The sequence below is a fragment of the Peromyscus californicus genome, unplaced genomic scaffold (assembly GCF_007827085.1).
Source record: "Peromyscus californicus insignis strain IS unplaced genomic scaffold, ASM782708v3 Scaffold_2__1_contigs__length_46816999, whole genome shotgun sequence".
NCBI lineage: Eukaryota > Metazoa > Chordata > Mammalia > Rodentia > Cricetidae > Peromyscus > Peromyscus californicus.
The window spans coordinates 38,067,728-38,085,991 of NW_026294540.1; the positions used below are offsets into that span (position 1 = coordinate 38,067,728).

The window sequence follows — 18,264 nt, forward strand, 5'->3', positions numbered from 1 at the left end:
CTTTCTGCTAAGAACCCTGAGTCATTAAAAAGGTGATGGGCACCACCATCCCCTCCCTTGCCTTCAGCTTCCAAACAGGTCTATCAACAGTTCCCTGCTTGATTTCTGAAAACACGGTTCATATAAAATATGGCTCATATTTTTTTTTTCTAAACTGCTGAAGAAAAGCAAATGAAGTCCCCATGCCTATCTGGAGTGTCATCCAACCCATCACCTAAACCTAAGATAATTCAACGTGTTAATTTCCAATACTATAGCTCACAAGACCAAACCCAACGTAAGCCTGGTACAAAAAAAAAAAAAAAAAAAAGAAAGAAAGAAAAAAGTTCCCTCATACTGTGTTATATTTAAACTGAGGACAGATGGCATTAATTTGTGATATGCAAACAATTTTCAGGACTTTAAGTCAGAGGCGCCACAACACCATCTATCACCAATTCATAATTTGGTGTGTCTGAAATCTTCAATGAATGGCATATTGTAATTACTGGGGTTTCTTTTCTAGTGCACACAGGTACTGGTGTGACTCTCAGGCAGTCCTATCTGAGTCCCTGAAATCAGACGACAGGAGCAGCAACTGACATGTATGGAGAACTGTCTAGGTGCCAGCCAGCCTGGATGTCTCATTCATCCCAATACTCTCAATTGCTTCTAACTATCCCACCTCCACCCCTCCACCCCCCGCAACACATCTCCCATTTCTGTTTTTATTTTTTTAATGCAGCCAAGGCTTCCGGGCATGATGGTGCAAGTCTCTGATTCCAGAGGCAGGTGGATCTTTGTGAGTTCCAAGCCAGAGTTACATTGAGAGGCCCTGTCTTGAATAAGTGAATGAATAGACAGATATAGCCAAGGCAGTAAGGATGGATATCCACTGTCTAAACCAGTGGTTCTCAACCTTAATGCTGTAACCCTTTAATACAGTTCTTCATGCCGTGGTGACCCCAACCATAAATTATTTTCTTTTTTTTTATTTTATTTATTTTTATTTTATGTGCATTGGTGTTTTGCCATGGGTGCCAGGGCCTCTAAAACTGGAGTTACAGACAGTTGTGAGCTGCCACATGAGTGCTGGAAATTGAACCCAGGTCCTCAGGAAGAGCAGTCAGTGCTCTTAACCTCTGAGCCATCTCTCCAGCCCCATGAAATTATTTTCATTGCTACTTCCTAACTGTAATTTTGCTATTGCTATGATGTGTAAAGTAAGTATCTGTGGTTTAGATGGTCTTAGGCAACCCTGTGAGAGGACTGTTGGACCCCCAAAGGTTGAGAGCCACTCACTGGTCTAAAGACTCAAGATAGCTTTCCCAGGCCCACCGGAGTCCAACGTTAGGCCCACAAGGAAGAAGAGAACTGACTTCTGCACGTCGCCTCTGACCTCCACAGCTGCTGTAGCAATGCACACACAGAGACACAGACACACACACCAAGAACACGCCAGGTATCCTGGCTCTCAGCACTTGAGAGTCTGGGTAGCAGAACTGCCACAAGTTCAAGGCCAGATCTAAAGAATTAGACCCTGTCAAAAGGAAGGAAGGCTGGACATTCATTCTGGCCTTTTTTTTTTTTTTTTTTTTTGGTATTTTGAGACAGTCTCACTATGTGACTGTCCTGGAATTCACTACACAGACCAGGCTGGCCTGGAACTCACAGAGACCCACCTGCCTCTGCCTCCTGAGTGCAGGTATTAAAAGTGTGTGCCACCATTCCCAGCAATTCTAGCATCTGTGTGTGCACGTGCCACAGCAGCTGTGTGGAGGTCAGAGGGCAACCTGCAGAAGTCAGTTCTCTCCTTCATGTAAGCCTGAGACTGAACTCAGGTTATCAGGTGGGGCTATAATAATTTATCTCAAAAAACTATAATTTTGCATAAAATATAAATTACCTTATTCTATACATGCTAAATTCAGCTTAGAACAATGATCATGTACTGCTCTGGTCTTTCTCAGAAATGCCATTCTCTCTAAAGAAACAATATCAAAGAAGCATTCTGCCATCTGTACCTGAACTCTGGGTCGTCCCAAATAATGTATCACACAACTACATGTTATTTTCAGACAGAGTCTCCTATGTTGCCCACAACGGCCTCGAACTCAAGGCTGTCCTGCCTCAGCCATACAACACCACACCTGGCTTGATCCAGAAACATGCTACAGTCGTGACTCACACAGAGCATTCCTAACCCTCCACAGAGATTCCTGGCACTTCTGCAAATACATGTCTTTGACTTCATTCACACTGATAAAAAAGCATGCTGCTTTAGACCAGCACTAAACGAAGGCTTCCCTGTCCTTACATCCAGTACACCCAATGCCACTATCACAAAGACGCTAACTACTTCAAGAGCATTTGATCCCAGGGCCCAGCAGTCACAGAACTGACTGTGGATGTAAAGCCAGAAACCAGCTTCCAGTAGCCACCTTTCTCCGCTGTGGGGTTAAAAGGAAAGGAAACTTTTGTTTGTTTTGAGATGGGGTGATTTCAAGCTCCATAAGTAGCCAACAATCTTAAACTTGTGATCCTCCTGCCTCTGCCTCCTGAGTGCTGGGATTACAGGCGTGCACCACCACACCTGGCTTACGTGGTGTTGGGGATGGACTTCGCACATGCAGGCCAGCACTCTACCAAATGAGCCTCACCCGAGCCCCGAACTGACACCTCCGAGCACAAGCAGAAGAGATGGGCACTGCGAAATGGAGAGGAGCTGGGCCCTCCCAGGCCACCACTGCTACTGCTTCGAGATGTTTTGATTAACTGATCTTCCTATTGAGCCAATTAAGCTAGGTTTTCTGCTGCTTATACCTGAAAGTATCTGCTTTTGAAAACTCATTGTAGAAAAAAATCGTACCTTGTAAATGAAACACAGAACAAAACAAACCCGGGCTGAAGCGTGGAGGCAAAGTGATTAGCAATGGCAAGTCTCTAACCCTGCCCAAGAATTTAACGACAAACAGTCAGTCTGTGGCCTGATATGGCCACCAGGAGTAGTACAGGACCCTTAGGGAGGATGCAAAATGAGGCAATGCCCCGCTGGAGGTGTGCCTGCTTCTCACAGCAGTCAGCAAGGTCCTAGGAGGAGGAGGAGGGAAGTGTCTTTGCTGGAAGAGGCCCCTTCTGCTGCAGAGGCAGGCTGGGAGCTGAAAGGGAAGAAGGGCACAGAATGTACTGAGAGACCCTGATTCAAAATACAAGATGATGGTTCCACAGCGTTCAAGATGTTCTCTGGCCTCCACACAAACATGCAGGCACACACACGCATGCGCACACACATACATGTACACACACATGCAAGCACACTCACACTCACAGAATTGGCCTTACTGGATACTACCTGCCTGAGGCAGCACAGCCATGAGGTCCAGTCAACAAGGAGGCAGGCAAGTGTCTGCACATGCACCGGGCACCAAGCAATGTGCTATGGAGACACAGGTAACAAAAAGAGCAGGCCAGGCTTCAGGGAACTTCTGGGGACAGAGAGAGAAAACACAGCTGACGTGATGGCTGTGTGTGTGACAGATGAACAGACCAGCAAAAGATCCATAAGCAGTCACAGCTGAAGGAGGGAGGGAAGGGGGAGCCACAGGTCAAGCAGGGTCTCCCTGGGGTGGTGACCACTGAGACTGAGCTCGGAGGGAAAAGAGAAGCCACAGGAAGTGGAGAGGCTAGCACTGGCCCTGGAGCCCACCCCCACACCAAACCCCCAGAGTAATTCTGGTAAAAGCCCCAAAGCTAGAGTCAGCCCGCCACAGTTCAGGAGACCTCTGCAGAGGCTTGATGTTATTCCGAGTGGGAAGCCACGGGAGAGCTTTCAGAAGGAAATGGCATGATCTGAGCCATGCCACAGGAAACAGGTAACTACGATGCCAGGAGGAAGCTGGGTTATGGATCAACAGTTGAAGGAACTGGGCCATGAAGTTCTGTATCTTAACTGTGATGAGAGTTTATCAAATTTGTATATATGATAAGACTGCTAGACACACACACACACACACACACATACACACACACACACCAGGTCTAACTGGGGAAATCTAAACAAGTACTATTGTGACAGAGTACATAGTTGGAGTGTACCTATGGTAACCATCAATCTCCTGATGCTGTAGTTATATATTAAAAATAGAGAAGAGAGTAGGGATTTAGCTCAGTGGTAGAGCACTTGCCTAGCAAGCACAAGGCCCTGGGTTTAGTCCTCAGCTCTGGAAAAAAAAAAAAATATGGAAAAGCTGTCTGGGTGCTTGCCCAGCTTGTGTGAAGTCCTGGGTTCCATTTCCTGCACTAGGTATGGTAGCATATGCCTGTCACCCCCAGCTACACCGTAAGTTTGAGGCCAGACAGCACTACATGAAATCCTGTCTCAAAAGAAAGTGGTTAGGGGGAGATCAACTGAAACCAATGAGGGCCTGTAGGATGGCTCAGTGGGTAAAGGCACTTGCAACTGAGCTGGACAACCAACCCACATGGTGGAAGAAGAAAACCATCCCCACAAACTTCCCTCTGCCCTTCACAACCTCTACCTGTGTGCTGTGCTGTTTACCCAACACAGACACACACACACAAATAAAGTCATAAAGAAAGAAAAAATAAGCCGGGCAGGGGTGGCGCACACCTTTAATCCCAGCACTCGGGAAGCAGAGACAGGTGGATCTCTGTGAGTTCGAGGCCAGCCTGGTCAACCAAGGCAACAAGAGAACCCCTGTTATATATATACAATGAGGGAAGCTGAGGGAAGGCACACAGGACTTCCCTGCAGTCTGTTCCACTCTCCTGTGAAACTGTCATTACTTAAAAATTAGGACCTTGAAAGCAGCAGCTTTCTAAGCTGCTATTTAAGGCTGAGATCGGAGGGGGATTGAAAGTCACAGCGGAACTACCAGGTGATGATTCCAAGCCATACCTACCGAAAGGGTTCACGGACAAGAGCAGAGAACACCAGGGATGGCCAGCTGGAACGCTCGCAGTGTAATGGGGTGGGGGGTCACCTGGCAGCCCACTCTGAGGAAGTGTGTGGCAAGTTTTGTCTCAGCTGAACATATGCTCACTCTACCCCTATCTAGCAATTCTCCGCCCAACAGAAACTCAGACGCCCATGCAGACACGAGGCACAGGTGTGCCAACTAGAAAGCACCTGGTCACCTACCAACAGGGAAGAAATGCCTCACTTAGAACACAGCGATGTCGCAGAGCACTGAGCAGCAGAGCACGGATGAGCCACAGCACACAGTGTGCACAAATCTCACAAACACGATGCTGAACTGAGGAAGCCAGTGGTGAGAAGGCCGAGTGTGAGCCCGTCAATATGGAGCCAGGCTGCTTAGTGACCATCTTGGGGGTGAGGGAGCAGAAGCGGAGAAGCGCAGCATGGGGCACTGCAGCAAGCAGAACTCCAGTTCCCTCCCTTCCTGCTCCTCTACTTTTATATCAATCCAGCCACAATTTGGACCGCAGACTTCATTGCAATGGTTATTTCCTATTATGTCTGTGCCTGAAAATAATGATTTAAAGGAACAAGTCTCCACACTGTGTGCAAGCAGCATTCTGTTTCTCAACCCAGCCCCAGGGTTCTCCATCGCTGCTCACAACCTGAACTGAATATTCTGTGTATGGGATCTGCAATGGGGGCCATTCAGCAGCTGCCTGGCTTTCAACCCACTACATACCAGAAGCATACACAGAGCCAAGACAGACAAAAATGTGTGCCATCGCCACCTGGGGCTCCTGGGAAGGCAAAGCGCGTGTGCTTGAGAACCACTGGTCTAGATGCTTGCTTGCTGCACAGCATGTTCAGACTGCAGCACACGGCTGGGGAGCTGGCTGGGGACAAGCACGAGGACAGAACCCACCTACATAGGTGGGCAAGAGTGACTGCTGCCTGTAATCCTGGTGCTTGCAAGACCGAGCCAGGGGGATCCCAGGGCAAACTAGCTAGCCGATGCTGGTGAGCTCCGGGTTCAGTAAAGGACTCTGTCACATACATGAAAGTGAAGAACCACTGAGGAAGACCTCCACATGCACACCTATGTATATGCACACATAGACGCATGGAAGCACACCATACAAACTAAATAGATAAATAAAATACCTACATTCACACAAACAGACGGGAGCTGCTCTGTTCTCTAGGAAGTGGCCAGTTCCACACACAGAAGCCGAGAGCCCCACTCAGGAGACCTCTGCAGGCAGCGCCTACTTGGCACTCTGAAGGCTCAAATTGAAGTCTTCCGTCTGCTTTTCCGGTGTGGGCTGCATCGCCCTGTGCAGCTGCCCTGGGTATGGCTCAGCTCAGTCATCAGCCTATGGAGAGTTCCACCTCACACTGACACCGACCAGTGACCAGCCTCAGCAGACCTGCCAAGGAGGGGACAGAGCAACAAGGGCCGAGGCCGAACTAGCCAGAAAGGGCTAGGCAAACAGCCAGACTCCATCCAGCTCTACTTTAAACCAGCAGGAACAAGAATGTTTATAACCTTTTTTTTTTTTTTTTTTTTTTATTTTCTGGGCTTTGTTTTGTTTTAAAATGTCTTATTATGTGGCTCAACTAGTCTGAAACTGGTGGTCCTCCTGCCTCTGTGTCCCATGTACTGGGATTACAGACACGTACTGCCAGACCCAGCTCTAACCTCTGAGTATATCTGACACTGTAAGGGTAAGTTACATGGTAGCTGATGGTTTGGGTGACAGGAGAGAATCTAAATAAAACAGGGTGAGATGTGGGTGTGCAGGCAAGAGATGATCAAACTTCAACTATGGTGGGGGTGCAAGGACGGAGAAGTCCAGAGAAGCAAAAACAAAAGTGAACAAAAGGGAATCAAGAAGACTCTTCAAGGGCTGGGGATATAGCCTGATAGCAGAGTGCTCGCCTAGAGTCCCCCAGTGAGGGCCTGGGGTGTGACTCAGTGGTAGAGCCCCTGCCTAGAATCCCCCAGTGAGGGGCTGGGGTGTGGCTCAGTGGTAGAGCACCTGCCTAGAGTCCCCCAGTGAGGGGCTGGGGTGTGGCTCAGTGGTAGAGCACCTGCCTAGAGTCCCCCAGTGAGGGGCTGGGGTGTAGCTCAGTGGTAGAGCCCCTGCCTAGAATCCCCCAGTGAGAGGCTGAGGGTAGAATGTTTGTCTAGTATATATAAGACTCCAGGTTGGAAACCTAACACAAAATAAATAAACAGAAAAAAAATAAATACTCTTCAAGACATGTTTAACTGAAGACATCTAGCAGGAGTCACATGTGATTGCACACACCTGTACTCTAAGCACTCCAAAAGAGGATTTTAAGTTCAAGGCCAGCCTAGGCTACACAGTAAAACTCTGTCTAAAACCAAAGAAACAAACAAACAGATAAACTTCAACATCAAATTTCTAATCTTGTATAACTACAGGGAGGGGGGGGAAAGGCCTTTTAACCAAAACAAAGACTGTTTCAATTTCTAAGTATGGGGCTGGCAAGACAGCTCAGTCGATAAAGATGCCTGCCGCCAAAACGGACAGTGTGAGCTCAATCCCCAGAACACACGCGGGGGGGGGGGGGGGGGGGGGGGGGGGGGGGACACGACAGCCCCAAGCTGTCCTCTGGCCTCCACACACATGCCTCTGTGCACATGCACACATAAACACACAAATATGAATAAATGCAGTTCATTTCTAAATGTAAGTTATCTTCTCTAGGACCCAAGAAGAGTTACACTGATGTCCTAATTAAATGTGGTCCTTTTTCTAGACGTGACCACTGCTTACTCTGAGCAGAGCAGCGTGCTGCAGGCAAGCGTGTCCTTCATAGTCTGCATCCTTGCAGGAGGCAGCTCTTCACTTAGGATGGGAAAACATCCTTTTTCTCTGTGGTACAACGCGTTTCCAGAGAATAAAATAAATCACATGCTATTTTTTACCCTAGAAATAAAAGTGCACACAGAAAAGAGCTCTCAGTAAGGCAGGCCTCACTCCTGCTCCAGTGCGGGCTGTCTACAGCTCTGGAAACGACGAGACACTGTGAAGCGCTGCACAGACCTGAGGCCGGAGTAGCACCTGCAAGTGACCTGCAATCTGTAATGGGCCATAACAGATACAGGAGTTGCACTTTGGATTTTATCCCTAAGATCTAAGAAGAAAAAACAAGTTCAGATGCTCTGTGGGAGCTGCCACTTTCTCTGTTTTTATGGAGTCAGATATTAAAATATCCTTAGGCACTCAAAAATTCAAATAAACAAAACCTCCTGGCCAGCAAGACAGTGCAATAATAGATAAAGACACCTGTTGTCAAGCCTAAGGCTCTAAGTTCAAGCCCCAGGCCCCACATGCGGAAGGAGCAGAACTGACTCCCAAACTTGCTCACTGACCTCCACATGTGTATCTCCCCACACACATTAAATAAACGTAAAACAAACTCACTCAAGTCCAGTGCTGCCACACACTAATTTATAAACGCCATTTAGCATGTCACACCTTTCACCTCAGGTGAGAATGCAGAGTATTTCACAAAAATAAGTCAGAGATGTCCCGAATAAATAAATGGTGCAAACCAAGAGAAGAATTCAGAATTAAGATCCCAGGTCCCCAAACCGCTTATGAGCTACATAAGCTGGGGCTGAGTCTGGAGCGAACAACTGAGAGGTACTTTAGCAAGCCAGACCGGAGGGAGGTTGCCTCAGCATCAGAATAAACATTCAAAACGAGAAGCTTCTCCCAAGCAAAAGACAAGTGCTCCAAGCCCCCTGTTCTATACAGCTCCCAGGATACTCCTTGGCGACGAAACATCCCACAATATGGGCATATGCTGGGACGCTACTATAGTCTTTAAAATACTTTTGGGCCTGGCATGGTGGCACACACCTTTAATCCCAGCACTAGGGAGGCAGAGGCTGGGAGATCTCCAGGAGTTTGAGGCCAGCCTGGTCTACAGAGAGAGTTCCAGGCCAGCCTGGTCTACACAGAGAGACCCTGTCTCAAAGAAGAAAAAGAAGGGGAAGGCTGTGGAGGAGGAAGGAAGAGAAAGGAGGGGAAGAGGATAGGGGAGGAAGATGAGGAAGAAGGAAATGGAAGACACGGTTAGAAAACAGGCGTGAGAACTATAAAGCAGAGTATCTTGTCATGGGTCGGAAATCCACCTCCCTTCTCTTTCCTGTGGTCTGTCCATCCATGTTCCCTACCACCCCATTCTTGCCCCTTTCCAAACTGACTTCTGAAAGCACTTCACACACTGAGAAAACCACACTTTTTACCACAGAGAAACTGTCTACCCAGCTAGTTTACTAACATTCTCCGCTGCTTACTACTGATTTTTAAATGCTCTTTTGGATTTTTATAAAACATAAAGCCATCATGCTTATAAAATACCAGCAGCAGGAGGTGGAGGTAGAGGTGGAGGCAAGATGACCAAGAGTTCAAGGTCATCCTTGCTACAGAAAACCCTGTCCCCAAACACAATGCCGCACTCAATCATGCCCATATCCACCACTGAATTAATTATTCCTGATCATGTGTCCAAGACTTCACTACTAAAGATGATGCTAGGGGCTGGGGAAATGGCTCGGTGAGTAAGAGTGCTTGATGTGCAAGCATGAGAACCCGGGACACACGTAAGCAGCTAGGCATGGCCACACAAGCACCTGTGACCTCAGGGCTGTGGAGGGAGGGGTAAGAGGACCAACGGTATTTGTAAGCCACCAGCCAAGCTCCTGGCCAATGAGGAGACCTTGTCTCAAGAGAGTAAGGTGGACAGTGATAGAACAGGACACATGTCCTCCCCTGGGCATACATCACACACACACACACAAACATACACACACACACACACACACACACCACACACACACACACACACACACACGCTCATTTGGGCTCATTAACACTATTGTGCCAGCAAATTTTCTCAATACACAGGAAACAATTCAAGTGCTTGTTTCTGAGAATTCTTTTCCATGTTTACCAATCACTTCCATAGCTGTCTTCAGTCTCAAAGTACAGCATTACCATTAGCATCTATTTCAGTGGTTCTCAACCTATGGGTCACAACCCCTTTGAGGTCAAAGGATCTTATCACTGGGATCACTTAAAACCATCAAGAAACACAGATATTTACATTAGGGTTCATAACAGTAGCAAAATTACAGTTATGCAGTAGCAATGAAAATAATTTTATGGTTGGGGGTCAGCACAACATGAGGAACCGTATTAAAGGGCCACAGCATCAGGAAGGTTGAGAACCGCTGCTCTATTTGGTTATGTAGGTGTAAGAAATAACAGCCGGCTGACGATGCTGCTTAGTGGTAGCACAGCACCTGCCTAGAGTGGCCAAGGGCCTGGCTCCAACCTCCAGCACCACAGAAAGAAGTGAAAGAGAGCCAGGAACAGAGCTCATCTGGTAGCGGGGCCTGCCTAGCATGCCTGAAGCCCTGGGCTTGATGTCCAGCGCTGGGTAGATCACAATGGTAGCACTCGCCTGCAATCAAGGCATTCAGGAAATAAAGGGAGAAACACTGAGAGTTTAAAGCCATCCTCAGCCGCACAATGAGTTTGGTGTCAGTTACAGAACTCTTTGTCCGCAGTGACAAAACAAACATCTATTCCCCACTCCTGACAGAGAACCTATGACAAACCAAAGTTCGATTCCACCAAAGTCTGACTTGGGGAATCAATGAATTTATTGGACTAACAGAGCATGGGGAGGGGTTACTTACAGGAGCAGAGGTGACCCAAAGCAGCCATCACCCAGTCTCACTCCAGAATGGACAAGGCACAAAGCTCCCGCCTTCCATTAGCCCTCTACACACTACACACTCTAGCCCCTCCCCAAACAAAGCCACAGGCAATAAGGACAAAATTACCAACAGCAAGCCACAGGTGCAGGAGGGAATGGCTGAGATCAGGTGAAGTTCCAGTGACCCTCCCCACACCCCTCTAATGAGAGAAGGTCACCAGGCCAGGCCTGGTGGGTCTCTGGCTGCTCTGATGAAGATAGAGGCCATTGTGCTTGAAGGACATTGCTCTACCATACTGGACTCCGCGAGACAGGAAGAGAGGGAGGAAAGAAAGGGAGAGGGGGAGCGATATAACAGCCACCTACAGCCCTGTGTTTACATCACACTACTTTAACAACATAAATAAATCATAACTATTCACTGAAATATTTAACCCATTATGGCCAGGCTTTGAGTGGTATGAAAGGGGAGACATCTCCCTTCCAGATATGAGAACACGGTCCTGAGAAGATGCTGATTCTACACGCCTCCCTTCTGCACCTAGGTACTTCTGGGAAAAGGGATGGAAACCGGAGCCAGAGACTACAGCACCAGAAGGTACCACTGCCTCCAAAGACTGTGTCTGCAGAGAGCATGGGCTGCCAGCTCTGACCAAAGTGACCCTGGGTTCTATTTGCTCCTAAAGACAGAATCCAAGAAAGAGAGCTTAAGACATCTGAACCAAGCTTAAGACATGAGCCAGCAGTCTGGGTTCCTGCTTGGTGACACTTGATGCGGCGACATTCCTCAGCCAATTAGAATTCCTTTCGGCAGCAATGGGGGTGCCTGCAGCTGGAACTGCAGATGGGCTGTAGCCCCAATAGTCCATACTTAAGCCTTATTTTAAAACAATAAGGAGCCCCCACCCACCCCACTGCTGTTAACCCAGAAAACGTAGAAATATTTCACTTTGTTTAAATATCTAAATGAATTAGGTCTGGTCTGGAGACACAACAGTAATTCTAACATTTGAGAAACAAGACACGCGATCTAAGAGGCTGCACTGTCTGTCTTTTGGGGTGCTTCCTTCAGGCTCCCCTTTGATAGAGTGACCTTAGGGACTTCAGTGAGGGAGAGAGAGCGCTGGGCTACAAGCAAGTGCAAACTGTGGATTTCTCTAAACAAAGCTCACCTACAAAACCTCTAACCAGCCAATGTGTAAACGGCTTCGTGAAGAAAACGGATTTTTTTAATTCTACATTTGTTTCAAAGAATTTAACTTTCAACATTGTTTTGAAATTACAAAGAATTTGACCCATGAAAGAATCCTGAAAGTTAGGTTTTCTCAGCCAGAAAACCGAGAGCATTGTGAGGACAGATTTATTTTGCTGGGGTGTAGGCTGAGCCATAATACGGCCATTTTAATTTTTAACCGGTGTCCCAAGTGCGTTGCACAAGTCCGCCTAGTTAACTGACCCTTGTGCTAACGCTGAAACAGTACAGTGGTTGTGGTGTCCCTTTCCTTTTCAGTCCTTGAGAAAAGACTGACAAGTAACAGCTTCTGTGGCTTCACTGAGCTCAGACGGTGAAAATCAGGAAGAGAAGGAAAATACCAATGATGGCTGCAAAACAGGGAGTATTGATATGTCTGTCTGTCTGTCTGACTCCTCTTCCCCCCCCCAAACACACACACACACACACACACACGCACGCACGCACGCACGCACGCACGCACGCACGCACACACGCACGCACACGAATTTAAAAATTCTAACTTAGGGCCCCCGCTATCCCAGCGTTGGGCGCCAGGAGGGGATCGGGGAGCAGAGACATCCTTGGCTGGCCAGGAAGTCCAGAGGAATCAGAAGCTCCAGGTTCAGTGAGAGACCCAGTCTCAAAAAATAAAGTGGAGACTGGCTGAAGAAAATACCAGACATTGACCTCTGACCTCCACACATACATATGCGCGCGCACACATGAACTCACCCACCTAAGGGGAAAAAAATCTATTTTGATGTGAATTCACAATTACTTAAAAATACAGATAGGAGCCAGGCAATGGTGGCGCACACCTTTAATCCCAGCACTCGGGAGGCAGAGGCAGGCGGATCTCTGTGGGTTTGAGGCCAACCTGGTCTACAGAGCTAGTTCCAGGACAGACAGGGCTGCTACACAGAGAAACCCTATCTCGGGGGGGGGGGGGGGGGGGGGGAGAAAGAAAGAAAATACAGATAGGAATAAAGTATATGGAAGTATATCCTGTGTACACAACTTTTCCTGTACCTAAAGTTTACCTTCCGAAAGTTGAGGAGGACCCTAAGGAAAGTGTACTTGCAAGTGAGGAGATGGCGGCTATAAGCTATCATACGGTCTCTCAAGCTAGCAGGCATCACTCATCATATTACAGTGGTCAAAATAATTTGGCCATATTACTCCTGGCCTTGGACTCTCTCTCTGCTGGAGCAAACTGACAGTCAGCACTCCCTTCGTCTTTATAAGACCCACCGCATCAATCAGGCCGCCAAACCCTAAGTACCAGCGACTGTGACTACAGCTACTTCACTCCAGCTCGCACCATTTGAACGGAGAGATGCAGGCGGGGCCTTGCCGCACACCTACATCCACGTGAAAAATGGTCTCACGTGTCCAGACACAGCAAGCCAGACCAATTTCCTCCCTCTAATTGCAGTTCTAATTTCTCTTCATGGAACACAGTCCTGGCTCTAAAAGGCAAGAAAATACAAGGAGGTCCAGGTGAGTTCAGGGCATAAAAGCAGGATTAGAAAGGTAGTTCAGTGGTTAAGGGCAGAGGCTCCAAGTTCAATTCCCACCACCCCCATAGCAGCTGGCAAGGATTCGATACCCGCTTCTGACCTTCCAGGGCTCCAGGCATGCTGTAGTGCACATCCACACACGCAAGCAAAACCCTCGTACACATGAAATACTAAATCTAAAAAGGAAAAACCGCTTTAGAAGGATAAAAACAGACACAAAAAGGCTGAGACAACTGGTCAGCAGCAGAGACAAATCATAGTTTTTAAACAGTAGCATGGAACCTCGGAGTCCAGTCTCCATTTGTCCAAAGTACCGGGGCTCATGTGCGGACCCAAGTGTCCTAAGTAAGTACTTAGGGCTCATGTGCGGGTCCAAGTGTCCTAAGTAAGTACTTAGGGTTCATGTGCGGGTCCTAAGCAAGTACTAGAGTTCTTTGTGGACCTCACAGGAACACAAGTCTTACAACTCCCACTGATTTAGAAATCCAAATTTCCAAAAAGGTTGCATTCTCTAGTGAATTCTAAGATGTCTACAAGATAATGCTCTCTAATAGGACTACCAGATTTTGCACATATTGATGCCCCTAAACCTCATGAAACAGTTCCTACTAAATAACACAAAGATATTCATTAAAATTATATTAAACACAGAAACTTGAAATTCTTTTCTACTTCAAAGAGCAGCGTTCCAAAGCATTCTGACGTATTACCCAACAATTTAAAGGGGGGGGGGGAGTCCCAGGGGAAGAAAAAGAAAGCATAAATGTAATCAATGCACCAAATTAAGGCTTGACCCACATCAAACAGAAGTGCTACCCTTCAACACAGACTTCAGCGTCTCAGGGCTGAGAAGAGAAAGCCCGCACATAGGCCAACAGCCATGTGAAGTACATGGGTAACCACACTGATGGATTGTGGAGGAGATCAAAGATGTTTATAATAAACAGGGCTGAAGTCTCATCAAAAAGAGGGAATGGAGACCCTGAACGGTAATTAATTGGCTGCACGTCATGAACTGCTAGTCTGACTGATCCAAGTGCCCTAATCTGACAGGCTCTGTTCCCCAAAGCCAACTGCAGACCCCAAAGTTCTCAAGGCTCATTAGCCACTCCAGTGTCTGCACTGTTTGATGCTGTGTGGTGTTCACTGCAAGGTGACACCAGCCCTCCTTTTTTTATTCTATGTATTCGGGCTTGTGTGTGTGCAGGTACACCCATACACGTGTGCATGCAGGCCAGAGGTCAACCTCGGGTGCTATTCATCAGGAGCCATCGACTTGCTTTTTGGGACAGGGTGTCTCACCAGGACCTGGTGAGGCTCCAGCTATCATACGCACCACATTCGTTTTCTAAGTGGGGGCTGGGGATCCAGCTCAAGTCCCCATGCTTGCTGGGCAAGCCCTTTCCTGACTGAGCCGTCTCCCCGGTCCCAATAGCTCTCATTTTTAAAAAGTCATTTTTTTCCCCAAATACAAATACTAAGTAAATGCTGAAACTCTGTAACAGGATTTAACTTTAGAGACTGCTACCCAACCATTCTCATGTCCTGTGACAGCACAAAGATGAGGCAAAGCCTACCTCATCGTCAACAAAATGGCTGGTTCCGAGCTTTTCACACAATTGTCATCCCATATCGCCACCAACCCTCAATCCCAGGAGCACACTCACCACTGCTCTCAGACCGTTAACTAATAACACCCCTCCCCTGGCCCATCCCCATCAAAGGCCACCTAAGAACTCGGAAGCTTCCCAAGTCTTCAATGCTAAAATCAGCCCAGGAAGCCTCCCTTACCAGCTGTCTAGGAACTGTTGACAGACACCTGACACAACCATCGTCATTAGGATTTCTAAGCCACTGATCTCATTTCTACTAAAACTCCCCAAGTCAGTCACTTTAACAGGAAGGCCAAAACCAGCGTGGGTTATCACTAAAATCGAGCCCAGTGCCAGTGAGCAAACGTTCACAAGGATGACTGGCAAAGACAACTTTCTAAAAGTAACGGCCAACACAGGGATGTAGACAACATCCACCGAGTGAGAGTCCAGTCACCTGCTGCTTGTTCAGGGGCAAAGACGTCCAACAAGACCCAGGGTCTGGGTTCTACTTCAAAACATTATCTGACCTGACATCTTCAGAGAAAAATATCAATCTTTTCTTAAGCAGAACACTCAACAGCTACAAACTTTCCAAGAATTTCCACCGTTGGGGGGAGGACACCACCATGGTCACAGACATTACCCAAAGGCTCAGTCCGACCACACTGCCTGAGAACAGAAAAATCCAGGGAAATCCCTGTAAGGCCTCAGACTTAACGCTGTATTTCCTTTTCTGAGCTGGAAAGCCCCAAAGCAGGCCCTATGCCAGCCCTGCCATCCAGCCTTAGGGATGGATTCAAACTGGTATGGTCTGCGGGGAAAGGAGAGGGAGAAGGGAGGAGGGGACAGGGGCAGTCAGTGGTTCAGACTCTGGGCCCACGAAGTGGGACAGCTATGACAGAGAGTTGGCTTCTCCCTGTATACAAACTATCCTGTTGCTGTCAGACCCACAGCAAGCTTGCGCTCACCCTTGAAGGTGGCACTACAGAGCACCTAGGAACCCCGAACACTCCTCTGAAGACTCGGAGTGCACAAGGAGGCACAGCTGGGGGGAGGGGGGAGATCGCGCCACAACAGGGACTCAAGGATGTGGCGTTGAGGGGGATGGTGGTGAAGGCATTGCAGAGGAGGTAGGAACCGAAGACTCGGACTCTGGAGTACTAAGTGGCCAGGCCTCAGGGAGAACGGAAGTGGACTAGACTGGAGAGGTCTGGACCATTGAAGAGGTGGGGGAAGTGAGAACACGGCCGGGAGACAGACGTTTGGTCCCAGACAGGCTTGAGGAATTTGCGACTGAAGGGTGGAGGCTGAAAGACAGAAGCGAGGGGGCGGGACTGAAAGATAAGCGAGGGCGGGATCAGGCTGAGATGAGGGGCGGGGCTTGGGGCAGCGGAGGGGGCGGGGTCAAGAGGGGAGAAGGAAGCAAGAAAGAGGATGGAGATGGGGAGGGGGTGAAGCAGGCCAGAAGGGCGTGATTCTGAGGGTACCAGGAGGGAGAAGTGAGAAGGCAAACGACAAGTCAGGGCAGAGAGCGGGGAAGGAAGGAAGGAAGGAGGCGAAGTAATGAGAAGCTACAGGGGAAAAAGAGCAGACAGGTGGGAGGGTAGTGAGGGACTAGAGGGGGACAGCAGGTAGGAGGACGGTGAGGGAAAAGATGGATGATGAAAATCTGAGGTGAGGGTGGAAAGAGCAAAAGGAGGTGCAGCGAGGGGGCGGGACCTACATGAAGTTGAAAGTAGGTGTGGGGCTGAGGGAGCTGGGCACAAGGCCTGGAGAAGAGCAGGGAGGGGGGCAGGTGTGGGACAGAGGGTCCCGGGGGCGGGGTCTCGGGAGGAGAACCCGAGGACGGGTGGGGGACCCCGAGGGGCGGGACCTCTATGCCTGAGGATAGGTGTAGGGCAGAAAGGAGAGCTCGGGGATGGTCCTGCAGAGGGGACCTAGGGGGCGGGACCTGATGCAGAGGGGTGAGGTTAGGGGCAGAGGCAGGCAGCAGGGGGCGGGGCCCATAGGCAACGGACGGTAGGTGTGGGCAGACAGGGAGGAGTGAGGGGGAGGACCTGATGAAGAGGGAGGAGCCAGAGGCGGGACCTAGAGGATCAGGGGGCGGTGAGTGGAACCTGACAAGAAAAATGAACAGCAGAAAAAGCCAAAGCCAGCTTCCTGGGCCTGCAGAGCAAGCAGGGGGCGGGGAAAATGCAGAGGGAGGAGCCAGAGGGCGGGGCGCCACGGCTACAAAGTAAAGGGGTGGAGCCTGTGAGGGGGAGGGGGTGGGAGTCTGCAGAACAGTCGAGGGCTGAGCCTGGTTAGGGAAGGGGGAGGGCCAGATTAATCGGGGGCGGGGCTTGATGCGGAGAGGGCGGGGCTGCCGCAGCAGGGGCGGGGCCTGATGCAGAGGGAGGGGACTGGGCGGCGGGGGCGGCGCCTGCAGAGCAGCCGGGGGGCGGGGCCGGGAGAGCGAGCGAGGGGCGCACGCCGTGGGGGGTGCGGCGGTCCCGGGACAACGGCCGGTGCAGGGGGGGCGGGGTGGAGTGCGCGGGGTCCCTGGGACTGCCTGGGGGCGCGAGGGCCGCGGCCCTGTGGTGCCTACCTGTCAGACGGATCTTGATGCTGGAGCCGTTCCTACGCGTCCCGGGGTTCGACATCTCCCGCCAGCGGCCGGCCGGCCTCGGATCCAGTGCCGCCGCCCCCCAGCCCGGCCCGGCCCGGCCCCGCCGCCGCCTCAAGGTTACGGCCACGGGCTGGGCGCCGGGGTCCGAGCCGGGACGCCGAGTGAGCGGCGCAGGCGTCGGGACGGGGATCGCGGGCTGGAGCCGCAGGACCGAGCGCTCGGCTGCGCCGCCGCCCGGAGCCGCCCCTGGCCGGCCCAGCACGGAGCCGCCGCGCTCGCAGCCGGACGCCCGCCGCCCTCGCTGCTTCCGCCGCCGCCTCCCGAGCTGCGCGCGCCCGTTGCCGTGCCGGCCCGGCCCTGCGCGGCCCCCGCGCTTGCGTGCGTGCGCGCGCCCGAGGAACACGGCGCTACGCCGACCGTGCTCGTCCCGAGCGAGCACGCGAGGGTTTAAGGAGCTGCAAGGTTTCTGCAGCCGGTGGGGATCCTTGAAACAGACATTCCGCCCCCCAGCCCCCCCCCCCCCCACACACACACACACACACACGCGGAACGAACTGATTTGCTTGTGCAACGACTCGGGGAATCGAATTATTTTTCCAGTGTCGGACTTTTCAAGGCTCCTG

General features: G+C 50.1%; 1 protein-coding gene across 4 annotated transcripts in view; it reads right to left on the reverse strand.

Moving 5' to 3' along the window:
* The window catches only part of Smurf1 (SMAD specific E3 ubiquitin protein ligase 1), a 99,910-nt gene extending 81,988 nt beyond the window's left edge, over positions 1 to 17,922 (reverse strand). For all 4 annotated transcript variants that reach the window (XM_052754438.1, XM_052754437.1, XM_052754436.1 and 1 more), the window contains exon 1: positions 17,621 to 17,922. In XM_052754438.1, the coding sequence (XP_052610398.1) occupies positions 17,621 to 17,675 (55 nt within the window). In that variant the 5' untranslated portion in view covers positions 17,676 to 17,922. The remainder of the gene's footprint in view (positions 1 to 17,620) is intronic.
* Between the last annotated feature and the right edge of the window lie 342 nt (positions 17,923 to 18,264).